The sequence below is a fragment of the Lytechinus pictus genome, chromosome 16 (genome assembly GCF_037042905.1).
Source record: "Lytechinus pictus isolate F3 Inbred chromosome 16, Lp3.0, whole genome shotgun sequence".
NCBI lineage: Eukaryota > Metazoa > Echinodermata > Echinoidea > Temnopleuroida > Toxopneustidae > Lytechinus > Lytechinus pictus.
In genome coordinates this window covers 6,420,095-6,441,479 of record NC_087260.1, presented here as the reverse complement: position 1 = coordinate 6,441,479, position 21,385 = coordinate 6,420,095, and the positions used below count along the sequence as shown (strand labels likewise).

Genomic DNA, 21,385 nt, shown 5'->3' with positions numbered 1-21,385 from the left:
ATAAATCATAGATTTGACATTTATATATTTCTATGAGACGATGTTTGAAAATATAATATCACACAATAGAATATATTTGGCACGAATATTACATTTTTCTTCAAAAGAAAATTCCAGCTAAAATATATGTTAATCCTAACAGCATCCCAATCATGTGAAAGAGCTTGATACACTCTTTCATTTGATACCAAATTTTCCATGGTAGTATTTATATATCCAAAGATAAAGTAAATTTTACGATATTTGGAAAGTGAACAAATTTCACTGAATTCCATGGGTGTATGTAAACTATTGGCCTCAACTAACTGTATATTCTATGGTGATGGTGCCTCTTGGCAAGAGAGGTGGCAAATTTCAATAAATTGAAGAGAGATTGAATTAGAGGAGAGAGAAGGAGGAAGAAGAGGAGAAGGAAGAAGAAAAAGGAGAAGAAGCAGGGGAAGGAGAAGAGGAAGAATAGGAAGAGGAGGAAGGCAGAGTTGGAGATGGAAAGAGAGAGAAAGTCATTTTAGTGAATTAGAGGAGAGAGAAGGAGGAAGAAGAGAAGGAAGAAGAAAAAGGAGGAGAAGCAGGAGAAGGAGAAGAGGACAAATAGGAAGAGGAAGAAGGCGGAGAAGGGGATGGAAAGAGAGAGAGAGAGAAAGATATTTTGAGTGAATTTAGAGGAGAGAAACAAGCAGAGAGAAAAAAAGAAAAGAAAAGAGATGAAGAGAGGGGGAAAAAAAAAGGTGTAGGCACAATTTGAAGGAAAACAAAACCCAAAAAGAGAAGCAATCTTATTGGAAAGAGTAAAATAAAAGGAACAATTTAAACAAGTTTAATCAAAATCGGTTGTGAAATAAGCAAGTTATGGACGTTCAGTACTTTCTATGGGGATCCTCAAATTGGCAAACATGCTTCAAAATGGCTGATTTTGTGGACAACTCTCCATTTGTTTTGTTCACAATTTGTCAGATTTTCCGTATTATCTTTAATATCGCATATTGCCTTATTCTGAGCATAACATATGTCAAGCTCAGGAGGAGATGATGTGAAATATGTGAAATAGAGGGGAAAATCTGAAAAATTGCGTACAAAACAAATGGAGGGTTGTCCAGAAAATTAGCCATTTTTAAGCATGTTTGCCAATTTGAGGATCCCCATAGAAAGTACAACCAGAATTTTTAAACATCCATAACTTGCCTATTTCATACCCGATTTTGATGAAACTTGTTTTAAATTGTTCCTCTTGTTTTACTCTTTCAAATATGATTGCTTCTCTTCTTGGGTTTAGTTTCATTTAAGTAAACCTGATTTGATAGACATCATCATTATTATGTTTGTTATCAACTATGCCTGGGAGGGGAAAGCAAAATGAAGATCTGTGACTCTTGGGGTCTCTCTTGATATAATTGAAGTTTGGAAGTGTGCAGGTTGACCATTTCATCAGAATATTTTCCTTCTCTTATACAAATAATGCTGTGGGTTCTTGCCATGCAAAGGTGGTGACCCTCCTCTACAATGGGCCTCAATTTCATATCCTATCTGATGGGTGGAATATATTTTAATGTAATACTTTGCATGTATAAGGAAAATACTAATATATTTTGTAATTATGTTTCCTCTGACAGCTGAACAATAACGACATCTTTGCCAGACCCCCAGACATCAGAAATCCAAAGGTTAGTTTTTGTTATGTTTGTAACCCCTCCGCTTTGTTAAAAAATACTATTTTCAATTTGTGTTTTTCATAATACCATGCATTAATCATTGGCCCGAATTCACTAAGGTGGTTTTGAAAACCCATGGTTGAGTCCATGGTTTATGCAGATTTCCTGTATAAATTACACTTATTTTACCGCGTATATTAAAAAATTGTCCAATGCTGATGTGCGCTTTTGTCACAGTGCGCAAAATTGACGCCTGTTGCCATGGTTATCCACGCTATTTTATTCATGAGTCCTCTGTTCTGAGAGTCCACTCTACAAACAGTGGATTCATGAATAAAATAGCGTATCTAACCATGGTAACAGGCGTCAATTTGGCGCACTGACAAAAGCGCTCATCAGCATTGGACATTTTTTATACACGTGCCCGATACGCGGTAAATTAAGCGTAATTTATACAGGGACTCTGCATAAACCATGGACTTATCCCCGGGTTTTAAAAGCCACCTTTGTGAATTTGAGCCATTGTGTTAGAAAAAATTTTAATCTATAGATAGGAAATTTAGTACTTAAGGACGTTCCACAGTTAAAATGAAGTCCATGTCATTTTCACCAAATTTTGCAGAGAGTTACTTTGGTATCCATGCATTATGAAAATGCAAAAAATAATATAGGTTCATGTGCTTATTTTTTTCTTACGGGACTTCAAAGTCGCCGTATTTGAATGAAATGAAATGTTGCGCAATCAAGAGAATTATGCCTCTCTTAGACCTCACGAATTCACCAAATGAGTTTAAATCATCTTTACTCAGTGGATAACTCATCAAACTTTCAAAATGTGCAACTTAGTAGATACCAAAGTAAGAGAAAGTCTTTTAATTGGTAAAAATATATCTATTTGGAGTCAGCAGCGCCCTCATTTGACAAAAATGGTGCAAAAACTCGGAAAAAACAAATCTTCAAAGACGTGAATCTATTCAAAAATTAAAATGTATTTTGTAAGCTGCACTTTTTTCAAAATCCATGTCATTTTCATCAAATTCGGCTAAATTGTAGAGGAATGCATATCGAAGGTGTAGGGAAGTTAAAAATATGGGCCCGTATTCTGAAGTCGGGTTTAACTTAAACTCAGGTTTAAAGTTGTGGTTTAAGTATGGACAGCCAATTGTTACATAAATCACTAACAGTAAAGATATCATAATTCAGCTCAATTGGCTCTCAAATCATTCAAAATTGTCTAGGAAGTATAAATAGATGATTGTCTTCACCATCGATGAATCAGGGAAGAGCACAGTAAACATAAGAAACGTACAACTTAATAAAAATTTTGAGACATTTGGCTTCCCATAATTTTAGCACAGAGTTAGACCATGGTCTAAGTTAAACCTGACTTCAGAATACGGGCCATGGGGTCCATGTGCTCATTTTTTAACTATGAGTGTCCAAAGTGATGCGAGTTGGCTTGAAAATCGCCTAAAATACGCCGAAAACGTGCAAATGTCTAATAACAGCGTCTAAAATGCGAATGGTTCCCGTATTTCGCTCCCAAACATTCAAAATCTATGTCATTTTCATCATACTCTCTAAATTTGTAGAGGAACATATTCTAAAGCCGCTAAAATATTAAAAATATGGGGTCCATGTGCTCGTTTTTTAGTTATCAGTGTCCAAAGTGTTGCGAAATGGCTTGAAAATATTGAAATCCCCCTAAAGTGCGCCGAAAACGTGCAAAAGTCTAATAATACCGTCTAAAATGCGAATGGTTCCCGTATTTCACTCCCAAACATTCAAAATCCATGTCATTTTCATCATAATCTCTAAATTTGTAGAGGAATATATTCTGAAGCCGTTAAAATATTAAAAATATGGGGTCCATGTGCTTGTTTTTTAGTTATCAGTGTCCAAAGTGTTGCGAGTTGGCTTGAAAATCGCCTAAATGCGCCGAAAACGTGCAAAAGTCTAATAATACCGTCTAAAATGCGAATGGTTCCTGTATTTCGCTCACAAACATTCAAAATCCATGTCATTTTCATCATACTTTCTATATTTGTAGAGGAATATATTCTAAAGCCGTTGAAATGTTAAAAATATGGGGTCCATGTGGCCGTTTTTAAACTATCAGTGTCTAAAGAGTTGCGTGTGGGCTTGAACAGCCCAAAATGCGCCCGCGAAAACAAGCAAAAGTCTGGGATAATACCGTGACTGTCTAATATACGAATGGTTCCGTAGTTCTGCTCCCAAGCATTCAAAATCCATGTCATTTTCATCATACTCTCTAGATTTGTAGAGGAATATATTCTAAAGAAGTTAAGACATTTAAATTATAGGGTCCATGTGCTCGTTTTCAAATGATCAGTGTCCAAAGTATTGCGAGTTGACTTGAAACAGCCCAAAATGCACCCAAAACAAGCAAAAGTTTGTTAATACCGTCTAAAATGCGAATGGTTCCGTAGTCTTGCTCCCAAACATTGAAAATCCATGTCATTTTCATCATACTTTGCACATAGATACTTTAGCACCTGAATATTCCAAATATTTAAAAATTAACATGGGTCTATGCGCTTGATTTTTTGCTATAGAGCTTCAAAGTTAACCCAAATGGCTGTTCCTAAGAATTCCGCATTCAAAAGAATTTGGCATTTTTAGACCTTATACGAGATCACAACAATGAGTTTAAAGCTCTATTACTCAGTCAAAATCCATGAAAATTTCATCAAATTTTGCAATATGATTAATAATTGTATCCTTAAGATGGATAATCTAATTATATTGCTATCAATTGTTTGCTCATTCAAGTCTAAACAGCACTCTCAGTTCTTAGATATTGCGGGAAAGATAACAAATACTCAACATCAAAAATTTCAAATTTCAATAACAAACTTGAGAAGTAAAAAAAATGCTGCACTTTATTCAAAACCCATGTCATTTTCACCAAACTTTGCAAAGTTGTAGAGGAAGGTATACCTAAGAGATGCAAACATTGAAAAATATAGGTTCATGTGCTTGTTTTCAAACTATCAGCACTCTTATTAGAGCAAATGTGCTTCTTAAAACACCCCAAACGCGTCAAAAGCTTTTTATTTATGTGAGGGAAAATTCCAATCCACTCTACCATTTTCAAACTCGGTGTCATATTCATCGTACTTTGCAGCACTACAGAGAAACTATTTTGAAATTGTAGAGGAATAAAAAAATGGTCCATGGAATAATTCCAGTTTATCAGCTTCATAAGATGACACATCGAATCTGCAGTTAGTGCAGAAAAGGAAAAAAAATCAGCTCACATACCTACAGCTGATTAATCACCAGTTCATCCATTGTGACGTCAGCGCGCAGAATGTAAAATATGCGCAGATCATGATGCGCACAAACATAACTGTGGAACGTCCTTAAACTGGTAATTTTCATAGGCTATGGGTACATTGAATCGCTTACATTTTCTTTATTCACTGGTCTCTGGTTAAAAGCCATTATAACTAATAAAGACAATGAAAACACGAAAGGTGAAAAGAGAAAATTTTATTCATTGCACTGAATTGAAAGTGAGTAAGAAATTCACATGACATAGATTACCATAATGACAGTCATTATCTATACCGTTTTCATGGTTATTATTTATAGTACATTATTGAAAATAAAGTGGAACTGCATGTACATGTAATTTGAAACCGATAATCGTAATCCTACTTATTTTTAAGATAACATGGGCTGTATGTCAAATTATGATTTAACTAACACTATAGTCTAATTGGGGCTGAACTTATGGGAAGCTGATTGGGACGAGTGTCACAGTTGGCTATCCATAGTTAAACCACAACTTTAGACCAGAGTTTAGTTGAAAGCCGAGTGCAGAATATGGTCCCAATGGATTTAATTTGTTCTTGGTTGTATGCTTGTCTAGGGATGGTTGGTAGACCTGTTGAATCGGTTTGGAGCACTCGGTGGATTCGATATCCTTCAGGAAAGGTTCTTGGATGAAAGCCAATCTCTCAACGTACCAATCATTCATGCTTTACTCAGGTAAGATATAACTCTTTCATATATTACATATATTCTGTTTCTTTTCAACTGTCCCAATATTAATATGTTGTCTCGAGTTGACTGTTTATTATAAGGAGTTAACATTAAAGAATACTTCAAGAGATAGATATTAACATGACGGAGAATAGATCAGCCTATGATTTTAGGGAATATAATAGAGGGAAACTTAAATGTTTGGATGGGAAAAGTACCTGTTTGCTACTTGGTAAGATAATTATTGTGATACATGTATGAATGCTTTGGTAGTGAATTAGTGTGTTAGTATTCAAGTGGGCCTGTATTACAAGACTACACTGCTTAGAATGTTGCATTATGGGTCATGTACATGGCCAGATTTGAGTAGTTTAGGATGTGAGGTGGTGATGTACAAGGCTGATAGTTCATCTGGGCTTTAAAATAATCATAAATGTAAGTTCATACTAATTGAATTAAAAAATGTGTCACGTCACAGAAAAAAAAATCCCTATTTCTTTTAAATGTCAATTTGAGGAAATGTCCCTTGCATGCTTCTTATGATTATATTTTTTTAGTTGGAAGTGATCTTAATGTATTTGGAATGATCTTTAATGAACTCTTACATGTATGTGAAACAGGCATAACATTAATTTTTATTTTTTGTGGCTACTTTTAACAAATTGCTGTCTAAACCTGCAACATTGGATAAGCATTAAATGGCAATAAATGGTTATTTTCCAGGGCTATTTTGAGCATTTCGGGGGGCAATATCGCCCCGAGCCACTACATATATCCCCCCTGATATGGATGTAGATAGATTGTAAGGTTTCATGATGTATGTGTTGTAATAATATTGCATTTCCTTATTTTTTTGTGATTTGTTTTACAGGCCCTGGGGTCAGTGCTATGAGCTTATCACTCAACACACTGTACAAACACATTTCATGCCTATTGTGGTAAGTTGTCAAAATAAAGCTTTGTATTCGATTAGTCTGTAAGCAATTGAGTTTGTTAATAATAATAAATAATAATAATAATAATAACAGCTTTCTGGCTGTTCTAGGAGTCGAGGTGTCCTTTGAAACGATACAGAAGGCAAGCTTGCTTGGAACAGCTCATATCTTACGGAAGGTCTTGAATTAGAAAGAGAAGTGAACAATGAGAAGAGGACCCATTTGATAGAATATAGAACAATAACCCTAGATTTCTGGAAGAAGTCCGGTTGCTGTATAATATACCAACAGAACATCAAGTTGTGGACAATGGAAATAATAATAATAATAATAATAATAATAATAGTAACAATAATAATAATAATAACAATAATGATAATAACAATGATAATAATAATAATAATAATAACAACAACTAGTTTTTATATATATAGCGCTTTTCCCATAATGGCTCAAAACGTTTTATAGCATATTATTACTTGGTCATTTGATTCATTTCAATCCCGCACAATCCCCGAAAAGTGCACAATATCTACTTCCTGGGAACATTCCTTGCATTCATCCCAGCTTCATAATGGCACTGGAAAATTCAAACATACAATAACTTTTGCCTCCTACCGGGTACCCATTTAGCACCTGGGTTTAGAGTGCCAAAGGACGCTAGACGGCAGTGGGATTTGAACACACGACCCTCTGTTCTTAGATATTTCAATGCCACATGGGAGTAACCCCTTTGGTCTACTATCGAATGGTTTAATTCAATCTCATTCAAAATGCAATCTTTCGTTCTGTCAATCGTGTCCCTAGGATCGTGTTGTGGCATACTTGGACGGTCTTTCAGATGATGAACTAAAGAAGGAGTCCAAGAACGAAGCAAGGAACGATGCTCTTTCATCTATCATAAAGGTAAAGATCATTTGTCATGACCACTTTGAAATAAGTATTTTTCAATTCATTTCATATGTACTTTATTCGCTTTGAAAATCATGTATGAATATATATACAGCTTATACAAAGCATTAAACCTAAAAGGCACATTTACAATTACAGTATAACTTAAATGCATGAAAGAAATAAAACAACAGTAACAACATGAAATGCATATCTGGAGTATCACATTGTGCACAAATAGGAGGTAATCTCCTCACACTCGTCTCTTCTCAGGAAGCCTTTGCATAAATAGTCATCCCTTAACCTGAAAAGGCCTGGGAGAGATGGATTCTGCCCCCCCCCCCCTTTACATTTTTCACCATAAATCTGCAGCGCGAAATTTTTCAACTGCGCCGCTCACTGACTTTTTACTTATAAATCTCGCACGACTTTTCAGACCAAATTTACGAAATTAAGCGACATAATGTAAGTGCATGTCAGACCCAAAACTACTCAAAAACGTGAATTCATGTACAAATCCAATGCAAATTGTGTATTTAGCCAAAATTCATAAATGTATCATTATTTCTACTTTTACTGATTAAACTAAATTAATTTTTGTCTTTATGATCAGAATTAAGTCTGCAACAATTTTCATCGAAAAAACAAAATTAAAAACAAAAAGTCGAAAAACAAAGAAATACATGAGAAAAAACAACAACAATGAAATACATGAGAAAAATGCTATACCAATTTTTTTTTGGATTGGGATCCCACAAAGTGTCTGTGAATGAAAAAATAGCAGTTTTTGGGCCGTATGATAGTTGATCAGAGCAAATGTTTTATTTCATGTATAAATTAGCATAATTAATTCATTAAATGAAAAATCTTATTATATCAAAAAAATTAACCATACAGCCTTGTAGATTAGTTTTGGGGCCGTATGATACAGTAGTTGATCAGAGCAAATGTTTTATTTCATGTATAAATTAGCATAATTAATTCATTAAATGAAAAATCTTATTATTTCAAAAAAATTTACCATACAGCCTTGTAGATTTTATCGCACACTACCACTGCAAATTTTCGCAAGGCTTGTGCGATCGAGAAGGCAGAGATTACGCCCCCACCCCAGCTGTGAGAGGGGTCCAAATAACCCGGCACTTTTAGGGTTAAGCTAATCAATTTATATATTGAGAAAAAAATTTACATCATCTTGTCCCCTTTATCCCTGATGACAACACTGCACCATGGAAACAAATAGAATATTTGAATTATTCATCAATTTTATGTGATCTTTCTTCATCTTCTACAGGCACTGAGGAATCTTGTCTCCAAGGTTCCCAACCAAGAGGAGAAAATCAAGAGTTTAGAGATGTTCAGACTCAAGATGATCTTGAGGCTACTACAAATATCGTCTTTCAACGGGAAGATGAACGCACTCAATGAGGTCAATAAGGTCATAGCCAACGTAACATACTACACGCACAAACAGACAGGCATGGACGAAGAAGAGTACCTTACGGCGGAGAGGATGGCTGTATGTTAAACTTTTTTTTTATAGATTTTTAATCATTCATTGATTTCTTTATTTTTCATGTATTTGTGTACTCATTTGTTGTTTATTCTTTTAGGAATATTTGATTAATTTATTTCTTTTATTATTTGTTTATGTATTTATTTTCTATTTATTTATGTATGTATTTATTTATTTATTTACTTATTTATTTATTTGATTATTGATTGATTGATTTTTTTTTCTTGGGGGGGGGGGGGTGTGGTTCCCCCTTATAGCAACAAGGAATGTATGGTGATGGTCTGTCTAAAACGATTAGTTATCACAAATTTTTTTTCAAAGTCAAACGATATACAGTGGTGCTCAAAAGTTATTGAACCCCAGCAGAAAATAAACATTTTCAGAGTGTACAAGTTCTGCCATGTTTAGGTATTTTAAATGTGACATATGGTGATAAAATATTACATTCTATACGATATGTTTTCTAGACTCGCCGAATATTGTAGTGTTGTTGTCTACATCGAACACTTAGCATGATGGAGTGCATTTTGTGGTGGGTTTTACAAATTTTTTAGCACAACTGTAGCTGAAATCCAATTAAGACATTTTCATTGCAATGGGAAAAAACATTTATTGTGATAGAAAATTATTCCATCTTCATATATACAGATTGTTTGACTAGTTGATTATGTTGAAGGCTTGGAATATGATGGGGATTGCCTCTCAAAAGGGTACACCCACTTTGCACATAATAGTATCGCTGATGTAGTCTATACTTGATGTTTTTTCCTTCTTGTAGGAGTGGATCCAAGAGAATAAAGTGTTGAGTATTGTTCTACGAGACAGTCTTCATCAGCCTCAGGTAAATACTCATTTCAAGTTTGAAGTATAGTTAGATTGAATTCGATTTAATTCAATTCAATTTCATTTTAAAATCATTGTCCACACTGTGGAAATATGTTTTTGCTCATATTTCAAAATCATATTTGTTTAACATCGACTATCCATACATTAATTAATTAGAGGTGTCATCATACAGAATGACATAGAACAATGGAAAGTTACATTACAAAAGAAATCATGTAGAAGAATGTTAAGGAAATAAGAGACTTTTTAATGTTGAACTGAAGAGGATTGCCTTGAATAATAGAAAACAGATGTGAGAAAGTACTTAAAAAGTGCAACTCATATTTGCATATCTCATTGTTTTTATTGTTTAATAGTATGTTGAGAAGCTGGAGAAGATTCTTAGATTTGTCATCAAAGAAAAGGCCCTCACCATGGAAGACTTGGACAACATCTGGGCTGCACAGGTAAGATGCCAACTTCATACTGCTATTGGTGCTTTCAGATTAAAACCATTATGTAATAAGAATAATCCGGTCTTAAAGTTATCATATCTAAAGATAAAATAGAGTAAAATTCATCAAGCAAAACCAGTGTGCAAGTATTTAAATGATTCAGTCCCTTCCTGGATTCAAGTTGAGGTACAGTGTATTCACATTTCTTGTTGAAGGAAAACAATTCATGGCTTGGATTTGAACCCATGATCCTCTGATTGGAAGGTGAGAGTCAGAACCACTATACCAAGTTTCTAAGTTGTCAAATATTTCGCTTTCCGCATCCATAGTTTAAAAGATAACACACTCTTGAAATATCCTTCTGGAAGATCAACATCTAATGCTTGGTGATAGTCCATTTGAACATACTCCCACGCTCTATAAGGGAATCACCCACAGCTAATATGTTTCAAACAAATCTTACCTTTTCAGTAACCCTCTATAAGATTTATCATTTATTTTGTTATGTGCAGCAAAATATATTACGATGATAGCTGCACAATATAAATACTCTTTTATTATTATCATTATTGTTATTATGAAGCCATGATTGTGAAGAACGTTCATGCTACTTCTGTTTATAAGTTGTTCCTGTCTGTTTATCAAAGTTGTTGACTATCTTCATGTTGTTGACTATCTTCATTTATCCATTCTAGGTTGGGAAACATGAAGCGATTGTGAAGAATGTCCATGCTTCTTTTATGTATAAGTTGTTGTATGGTGGAGGTTCGTGTCTGTTTATCAAAGTTGTTGACTATCTTCATGTTGTTGACTATCTTCATTTATCCATTCTAGGTTGGGAAACATGAAGCCATTGTAAAGAACGTCCATGACTTACTAGCCAAGCTTGCCTGGGACTTCTCCCCTGAACAACTAGATCATCTCTTTGATTGCTTTCAGGTTAGTTTGTTTAATCCTCTGCATATTTCTCATTTACTCAAGTCCAAAAGAGCTTTGAAGAGGGAGGGAGTGGGGGGCTACTATTTTCAGGATATTCTTAAGGGTTCCTAAACTCTAATCAAATGGAAAAACATTAGTTATAATGGATTAACCCTTTGAGCTGATAAACCATGCTCTGAAATAGTCTCAGCCACTTTTGTGAGATCGAGCTTGAGATTCAGAATAAATATGCAATCATACCATGTTAAATGGGAACAAATAAATAATAATTTGAACTTAATTGTGACTCTTCCATCACTAACGCAAATGATAGTTAGTGTACTGGTACTTATGAATTATTATTACAGTAGAGTGCTTAAGTCAGCATTCTGACAAGAATATGCTAACATGTTTTATTTTATTTACAGCTTCTAAGTCTATTTTTGCCTAAGTGAAACAGATTTCTGTGGTCCAAAAATATTTGTCTCTGGCTATTTGATTTAGTAGCTGTCATTAATCATTACCAATGTGGTGAAATGAACTAAATTTGGTTTGCACTGAGTTTGTGATGTATACTTGGCAACTTTAGTGAAGGATATATATTCAAACCATAGATTAAATCTCTGGGATGCCACTTTTCAGACAAAAATCTGAATTCATACTCTTTTTCAAGACATTTTCTGCCATAGAAAAGCAGGGTCATTGTAGATGATTTTCAGGCTTTTAAAGATCAATTCTAGGTGGAATCCCTGATTAATCTACCAAATCATGTAAAAACCTTTGTGATATCTTGATATATCTATCGTCCACATCGCAACTACATAGTGTTGTACTTTCCCAACCCACAGGAGAGTTGGGCCACTGCCAGCACCAAACAGAGGGAGAAGTTACTGGAGCTAATCCGTAGACTAGCTGAAGATGACAAGGATGGTCTCATGGCCCATAAGGTCCTGTCCCTACTCTGGACCCTGGCCCACCAACAGGATGTCCCTACAGACATCATGGACCAGGCACTACATGCCCACACCAAGATCCTGGACTATAGCTGTTCACAGGTAAGACCAAATGAGACTTATATCAAGTTATGATTATAATAATCATGATAATTATGTGTCTGATAACAAAGTGCAAAGTTCTGGTGTGTAGCTGTTCACAGGTTTAGTCTTGATTCAGTTTATATATTCTTTTCCGGGTTGAATTAAAACATCGAAGGGAAACGTGTACCTTGTCAAATCTTCGCAGGCAAATTCTCTGCTTGAAAAAGGTAATATAGTGTATTTGGTATGATTTAGATATATTCTTTGAATGCACCAAGCACTTGAAAAGGCAACTGGAGCTGAAGCTTGGGTAGTAACAATAATATATTTTATAATACATGTCTCAGAATACTTTGTAATAGATAACATTATGAATGCCAATTACATATCATATGTGCCAACTGTCTCTATTTAATGAGGACAGACCCTATTTTTGAGGACAGACCCTGTTTTGAGGAAAGAAACAAATTTTCACCCATAATGACCCTGTGTCCCTATTTCAGTGAATGTTTGTCCATAGGATTGTGTAGAAAAGTTAGAGACATCTCTATTATTCCCTTGTTTTGTAATTCTTTGTCTGTTTATGGACTTGCAATAATACTTTAAGTGATTGGTTAACATTGGTTTGACTTTAAAAAAATCTGAGCTAGAAGGTCACACTTGTCACCCGTGTCTGTGATATGTTACAAAAATGAAGCCCAGAAAAAATTGCGTTCGAAAATAATTATTTAGTGCTTCAAAAATTGAAATATAAAGTGACCGAAAACAACATCTTAATTTCATCCAAAACACTTATGTTTACTATTTAGGCGGCTATAAGACGCCTATTTACAAAATCGGGGTTTGCCTTGTAGTTTTAGCTTTTCATTCTCAATAATGGTTGTTTTCAGGGTTTATTAGTTCAAATACATGCACTTGTACACATGTTTCATCTTGGTTTGAGAATTTTTTTAATCGGCTGCTCACAAAGTTAAACAATACCTTTAAGGGTCATAGAGCTTCCATTTGAATGGAACCAACTCAAAGATTATTTCTAATTCAATGAATGTTATCTTTGTTGTCAGGATCGAGACTCTCAGAAGCTGCACTGGATAGATAAGTTTGTGGAGGAGCTGAGGAAAGATAGTTGGGTCATCCCGGCTCTCAAACAGATAAAAGAAATATGCAGTCTCTTTGCTGAGGTGAGTCAAACGAGGTGATAATCAGGGTGCCATATGCTCGTACAACCTTTTACCAGAACTCATTTTTTGTCATGGGCCCTTTGCATTGGAATGAATTACCCGACTACCTCCGATTCATAGAAGACATTAAGCAGTTTAAACGGGAAATGGCAAAATGGGAAAAAACATTTGATATGTAATAGGGATTAATGGTGGAATCTATTCTATTCTTTCTCCTCATTTTGTACATATCTTATCTCTTTTCATGTGTATATATAATTTTCATTTACTTTTAGGTAACATTTGTACAGTATCTTATTTTATTTATTTTTTTATTTTCCATAGTTAAATATGATTATTTCATTATTTAATTTTTTGATGTTAGTATTTATGCTCTTTTCTTTGTTTATATTTGAATGTGTCACCATGTTTTATATTTGTGTTTGTTTACGAAGGGCCCCAACGAAAACCAGCTTGTAGCTGATTGGGCTACCCTTCTTTTAAATAAATAAATAAAGTCTATTGAATATACTCAGAGGTAGATTTTTTTCATCTCAGTGTTAACTCTTCTTTAAAGGGGAACTCCACCCCATCACAAATTTGATTTGAATTAAAAAAGGAAAAATTCCTGTTTCCTGATAATAGTGACTCCCGTAGGAACTCGGCAGGACAGCATTTTTGCTAGTAAACGCCAAGCTGGTATGTAACCAATTACCTAGGAAACATTTTACGTCTAGGTTAATCAGTCCTAGTGGCTGACCTTAAAGACGACAGATATTACTCTCGGGCCTTTTTATCAATGTGGAGACAATGGCAGAGTGGGGATTCAAACTCACAACCTCCCGATTATGAGTCCAATGCTCTTACTTCTGGACCACACGACCCGTGTTAGCCTTATTAAGACTTATCCTGAAAATTCTGTCCAAATGAGACAGTAAACAATGATTTTATGACAGTTTAAAGCTTCGCCTAAATTCACAAAAACATTCATATGCACATCCGTGTTAGTCCACAAATGAGGGAAAATGTTAATATCACCCATTCACTATTTCTTTGGTATTTTATTTTATGAAGTATAGTTATTTTCTCTGAATTGAAATGTGAAGTAAATTTTTACCCATCCGCTCTGGCTGTGAGATGGGTCTAAATGACCTGGCTCCGTTTGGGGTAAATCTCTCTAGAGAATCTTTCTTTGTTCATTTGAACATGATATTTGTCTTTCTCGGTTACATAAGCATCAATCTTCCTTTTCAATTAAAGCTGCCTTTATCTCTCAGCTCTGAACCCTTCCTCTGTTGTATAATCACTCTCGTCAGTCTTGTGATTCAAATATGGAATCTGTGTCTTTCTCTCCCTTTCGATGTCTCTAGGCACCTCAAAACTACCCTACTGCCCAGCGTAGCTCCCATGTGCAATATCGGCATGACGTCATCAACTCGCTGCAAACCAAGCATTCGCTGGTCACCTTGGTGGCCGAGAACCTGTCCACTTACATGAATCATGCAAGGCAGTTTGCCAAGGGTAAGACTGGATTCTCCGGGTTATTAAAATTGTGACCACACATGGCAACCCCCCCCCCAAAAAAAAAAAAAACACCAGAAAAAAAGTTTCAGTGAGATACCCCTACTGAAAGAGGAGATTCTCAGCTTTAAAATGATATAGTAAAACATGTGTTTAATAGTGGCCACCAATCTAAAGCAGGCTCCAGTATGAAGTGACCACTAAAAATGATTCTCATAGAGGTAGATTGTGTGTTTAAGAACCTGTCTATAGCAGCCACCTGTCTATAACGTCCACAGTTTGTGTTTTCCTTTGGTGGTCACTGTAGATAGGTTTCACTTTTTAAAACTCTATGGGATAATTCTTCCCTTATTAAGGAGAAGAATGTTCACCGCCATAGAATGCTATATTTGATAAATTAAAGTTGGCCAATTTATGAGGTGCTGTTATATCATTGTTTCTCCCTTTCAATTATTTATATATTTCAATTTGATAATTGTCTATTGTAATGTTATAATGTTATACATTTTTGTATATACTTCAAATGTGATTATATGTTACCATGTCAATTGTATCATAATTGTAAATATGAAATTGAAAGTGGAAAATAAAACAATTGAATTGAATTGAATTAAATATGCACATTTTTTCCTACAACAGTGATAACTGTAATCTAAGTGCAAATGTCAAACTTCATAAAATAAAGTATATCATGAGCAACAATATAAGAAGACTCAGGTAAAAAACCAGGTATATTCCCTGGGATGATTAATGAGGTGAAATAGGGGTGAAGATGACATTAATACCAGTCATGCTTATATATTACATGAGAAATCATTTGAAGAACAAGAGCAATTCTACAAAATGTGTACATCTGACAACCTATTTGTTGGCCATTCATGCATTTTTTTTTTGGTCTGTTTTCGTGCTAAACGATCATGACTTGGGCATTTCATGAAGTGAAGTGATATTGGACAAGGGTGTGAGAGCTGAGCTTTTTAGCTGATTATTAATAATGATAATAATAAGCAGTTCTTAGAGACGCGTAATACTATATAAATAGTCTCTATGCGTGTAGAAGAATTGTTGTTTTCTATTGGGCTAATACATGTGTTTCTTAAAGAGATAAGTTTTTAACACAGATTTGAATCTGTTGAAATCTGTTATTGTTCTACAATTTTGGTGCCATTTTCCCAAAAGCTGTATCACCAAAAGTCTTGGACTTTACTCTTATTTCAGAGAGAAGATCCTTTGAATGAGAACGAAGATTTCAACTGGGTTGATATTTCTGAATTAAATCATTATTATTGACCTTTTTAAAAATTTTATTGCTCATTTTCTCCTTTTTGTGCACTTCCTCTGTACAAAAAAAGGAGCAGTTGCAACTGGAGCCATTTCCAGATAATTTCTGCAATTTTTCACTCACAATCACCCACACAGTTCAATGGAGAAAAGAGGAGGTTCGCCTGAAGTGCATTTTCTTGTTTTGTGAAAACCAGAGTTGTTCAGCGTTGTCATTGATTTTCTCGCGTGGTGATGTACACCTCTTTACTTTTCCTATTATTTGTTTGTATTTGATACAGAAAACCCAGATCCCCATAATATATCACCAAACAGCAGGTACAGTCATGTCCAACAAGTCCAGGAGAGACTTAATTTCTTGAGGTAAGTGCTTGTTTTATTTAATATCCATAGGTCAAATCCACCCCAACAAAGAGTCGGTTCGTTTTGGAAGAGAAATCATCAATACGACATAATGCTGAAAATTTCATTAAAATCGGATGTTAATCAAGAAAGTTATGATGATTCAAAATTGTAGTTATTTTTCACAACTCAGCTATATGCATAAAACAGTGATGTGCAAATAAGAGTTGATGCTGTACAGTAAAGTCACTATTTCTTTTGTAATTAATACTTTGAATTTTTACAATTGTTTCATTTTTTTTGGTCAGATTTGACAATGACAAAGTTCTTCATTACAATATGTTATACCAATGCCAATTCCACATATCCAGGGAGGAATCCAACTTTGTTATAAAGAGGAGAAAATCAAAATCTTTTATATTTTATATAATAAAATGGGTATCATATATGACATGGCTGATATTGTAGCATGGCTCTTTTTCCATTTTTGCCTTGATTTCACATTCTGTTCAGATTTTTGGTTGATTTTTTTTTTGGTTTTGATCTTTTTGAACAGGTTCCTATTAAAAGATGGTCAGCTGTGGTTATGTGCACCCCAAGCCAAAGAAGTAAGTAGATATTGTTATGGAATACTGTTAACATATCTGCTTGGTGTATCGAATATTGAAATTGAGATGTAACACTTTAGTAGAAGTAATAGTAGTAGTCTACCGGATCCAAGCAAATCGACCATTTTTTGTCATATATCTGTCCTTAGTAGTAATATAGTAATAGCAGTAGTAGATATAGAAGTGATGTTAGTACCGTAGTAGTAGAAGAAATATTAGTAGTGGTGGAAGCAGCAGTAGTACCAGTCTATGATATGCTGAAATACCGGATCCAAGCAAATTGGCCAGTCGTAGTAGTAGTTGGTGCGTCGTGTTCTAGTGGTTCTGACTCTCGCCTTTCAAACAGAGGGTCGTGAGTTCGAATCCTAGCCACAGCGTGTTTTCCTTCAGCAAGAAATTTATCCACACTGTGCTGCACTCGACCCAGGTGAGGTAAATGGGTACCGGCAGGAAGTAATACCTTAAAAAACTATGTGCACCAGAATCGGTAGACTAGCTTCAATTTCAATTTTCAATTTATTTATTTGACATCCTTTAAAAACATATGTACAAGTATACAACAACAAAGGAGTAAAAGAATTTAAATCACAGCCGGGGTAATATAAGAGCGCCTTGAGCACCTAGCAAGGTGGATACGTGCGCTATACAAATCCTATATTATTATTATTATTATTATCATTATTATTATTATTATTAAGTAGTAGTAGTAGTAGATTATGATATGGGTGAAATACCGTAGTAATATTAGCAGTATTATTATTATAAGAAGCAGTGGCTGTTGTGTAAGTGGTTAGTGCCATTATCATATTCAAATAGACATGATGTACAGTCAACTCATCAACACTTAATTAAAATATCATAATTCATCCTTCTATTTTCAGATCTGGCATTGTTTAGCTGAGAATTCTGTATATGTTAGTGACAGAGAAGCGTGCTTCAAGTGGTTTTCAAAGGTGAGATATTGAATCAAGTTTTAACTTTCCATGTTATCCTAAGCATCAGCAATCCTATATCCTATCCTATTTGTCACATTGACTTTATACAGAATATTTGTAGGAGTGTTGACAGTACAAACAGTGACATAATATGTTGTATGGAAAGTATAAATCCATTATAGGAATTAAAACAAATTTTAAATTGATTTCAAATACCTTTTTTTTTGTAAATAGGCAGTTGTTAGTAAATTTCAGCAATTCGATTTGTTCATTTATTTATAAGAGCAAGATCAGCATTTGTAATTTTTTGTATTGATTACAAAATTGATGATAGGATGTTAATTTGATCTGCAATCGATCCCAAAACTTGTGATACGCCTATATGTTTTTCTTTTCTTCTTTAATTTGAATGTAGGATGTATATCTATTAAAGTGGCAATATTTCATTTGTATTGAATTCCATTGTTATGTCTATCAGGGTAAAAATACATAACAGGTATAACAGCCCAGTTAAGTCACCCCTAAAATTCCTAAAAATGATGCTTTGGGGCGATTATCTTTCCTAAAGTTGCCCTAAGTTTTTGCCACAACAATATGAACTTTAACAAATCAATTTTCAACATATAGCGGAATTATGAGATAGTAGCATTTGTAATGAAAGAAATGGCCCCCAAATACATTAATTGCTTAAATATGGGGGGAAAGTGCCCCCTCAGCCATGGCGTAATTTCCTTCAGCAAGAAACTGATCCACAGTGTGCTGCACTCAACCCAGGTGAGGTAAATGGGGACCGGTAGGAAGTAATTCCTTAAAAAGCTGTGTGCGCTATGAACGCCTAGCTTAGCCGGGTAATATAGGAGCGCCTTGAGCACCTAACAAGGTGGATATGTGCGCAATATAAATACCCTATATTATTATTATTATTAAAAATAAAAATGATGTATTACCCTGATATCTAGAACATTTATTAAGTTATGCTCTGACACTCGAAGTTATTCATATGCATAGTACATACATGTATACCTATAACTGTGTCATTGTTGTGTTTGTAATTCAGCTGATGGGGGAGGAGCCTGATCTTGATCCAGAGATAAACCGGGATTTCTTTGAAGATAACATCCTACAGCTGGATCCAGCACTGCTCACAGAGAACGGCATCAAGTAAGTCTGACATAAATATAGATATATGGACTGCTATGAGAGGCAATGCACACGATCAATTGGAATCTCAGCCAAATTAAACCATGTCCATCGTTGTTACAGGGCGGATGGAGGGTTAACGGGCAGAAATCTTGTCAACTATTCCTTTGCCCTTGGTAGCTGCCTTAGTTTGTTGTTTTGCAGGCATGGTGAAATACATGACCCCACTTTTGACCAATCAGAGGAACAGATTATTTGACACTCTTAAAGAGAAGTTTATAATTGATTATAATAATACATGGTTCATGTATAGAGCATTTTACCCGATGATATCCCTCATGTTTAGTTATTTGCATTGACATTGTGTAGGGGTGAGAAAAGTAGAGTTTTCACCATATAAACTTGAGAGTAGGAAATGATTGACTATGGCCATGATATAGTAATTTTCAGATTTCATCAATTCCAGGTCATGTCAGTGCAGAACTCCGTGGATCAGTATTCAAATGCAATCTTACATGTCTGCTGGTTGCTCCATCACTTCCATCATCAGTAGCTATACATTTTTGCATTTTTCTCTTTCTACTCAAAATCAACTTGTTGTCGGGTGGACTTGACCACCCGATAATAGCGCCGTTCTTCTTGGAAGTCTGTTTGGAAGATGCCCCAAATCAAGTAAACCATCCCTTCTGAAATAACATTTTTTTGTGCACTCTCCTCTCCATCAGATGCTTTGATCGCTTCTTCAAAGCCGTCAACTCAAAGGAGGGTAAGTTGGTGCCCAAGAGACGAGCATTCCTGATGGACGATCTTGAGCTGATCGGTCTTGACTACCTTTGGAGGGTGGTCCTCTGCGCGGGAGACGAGATAGCCCTCAAGGCCATCGAGCTACTCAAGGAAACCTACACAAACCTTGGACCAAAGCTGCAGGCCAGTCAGGTAAATCCATCAGTTCATGATCACTCGGTCTACAAGCAGTTCGTCTACTTCTCAAATAGTCTAAAGCCCGCTACACCTCACTTGATCTATTGTGACCCAATTTGCAAAGAAATTGTAATGACATTTAATATGAACATTCCAACCTAAAAAAGTTAACAATCTTAGTTCTGGAGAGTGATGCTGAATTCTAATTCCAGATCAATTTGGAGTCTTCCTGTGGGAACAAAAGCAAATTCAGTTCCCAATCATTATGACGCCATTTTCAGCTGCGATGAAAAGCCCATTTGGACTTTACTTCAAGCACAAGGCTTTCAGCGAAGGAGAATTCTGATTTTGGTATTCCTAACATTTTACAGAACTTGTATACATGTGAAAATGTCTTGCTTCTTGGAACTTTCACATGTAATGCAAAATGCTAATTGTTGAAAAATCATGTTGTAACGGATCGTGTAGTGCGCTGGGCACATATGGGCTAAACCCAATTTCTCTTCTATCATTTTTGTCTTATTACTATTTGGTGAATGGGCCAAATGGCAAAGACCAAATGGTCAGTAGGCAAACTGGTAGCAGGGAAACTAGAACAAGATCATGTGGGATGACTTCAAACGTTGAAAAGTGTTGACCAATCCAGATTTACCAGCCCTCTGCTTATTTGTTTGTTTACTCCTTCTAAGGAGATGCAAGTATGGTGAGGATTAAGCCAATAATTTCATAGAATTTAGGCGATTTCTTAACAGATGTAGGAGAATTCTTATCTATAGTTTATTTGATTAACATTACAGTTAAAAAAACGCACAACACTGTCCACAGCTATTTTTCTTAACAAAAACATTCGATGGGCTAGGTTAAAAGTGTATTATAACCCTTGTAAAAATTCAGGTGAAAAAGCACTGGCAGTTTTTATTTTGAGTCTCTGAACATTTTACTGAATATTGATTTGTTTTGTTTTTTGTGTGGGCGCGTCATGGTCTAGTAATTCTGACTCGCCTTTCAAACAGAGAGTCATGGGTTCGAATCCTAGCCATGGCGTGTTTTCCTTCAGCACGAAATTTATCCACACTGTGCTGCACTCGACCCAGGTGAGGTAAATGGGTACCGGCAGGAAGTAATTCCTCAAATAGCTGTGCGCACCAGAATCGGTAGACTAGCTTAGCCGGGGTAATATAGGAGCGCCTTGAGCACCTAGCAAGGTGTATACGTGCGCTATACAAATCCTATATTATTA

General features: G+C 35.3%; 1 protein-coding gene across 1 annotated transcript in view; it reads left to right on the top strand.

Annotated features, from left to right (window-relative positions):
- Window positions 1–21,385, top strand: part of LOC129278944 (probable ubiquitin carboxyl-terminal hydrolase FAF-X) — a 72,523-nt gene that overhangs the window by 7,779 nt on the left and 43,359 nt on the right. The window contains exons 6-21 of the mRNA XM_064111449.1: window positions 1,611–1,661; window positions 5,548–5,666; window positions 6,532–6,598; window positions 7,403–7,501; window positions 8,781–9,005; window positions 9,781–9,843; window positions 10,205–10,294; window positions 11,117–11,221; window positions 12,049–12,255; window positions 13,302–13,418; window positions 14,768–14,918; window positions 16,481–16,562; window positions 17,098–17,149; window positions 18,031–18,102; window positions 19,142–19,245; window positions 19,950–20,160. Coding sequence (XP_063967519.1) covers window positions 1,611–1,661; window positions 5,548–5,666; window positions 6,532–6,598; window positions 7,403–7,501; window positions 8,781–9,005; window positions 9,781–9,843; window positions 10,205–10,294; window positions 11,117–11,221; window positions 12,049–12,255; window positions 13,302–13,418; window positions 14,768–14,918; window positions 16,481–16,562; window positions 17,098–17,149; window positions 18,031–18,102; window positions 19,142–19,245; window positions 19,950–20,160 — 1,815 coding nt within the window. The remainder of the gene's footprint in view (window positions 1–1,610; window positions 1,662–5,547; window positions 5,667–6,531; window positions 6,599–7,402; window positions 7,502–8,780; window positions 9,006–9,780; window positions 9,844–10,204; window positions 10,295–11,116; window positions 11,222–12,048; window positions 12,256–13,301; window positions 13,419–14,767; window positions 14,919–16,480; window positions 16,563–17,097; window positions 17,150–18,030; window positions 18,103–19,141; window positions 19,246–19,949; window positions 20,161–21,385) is intronic.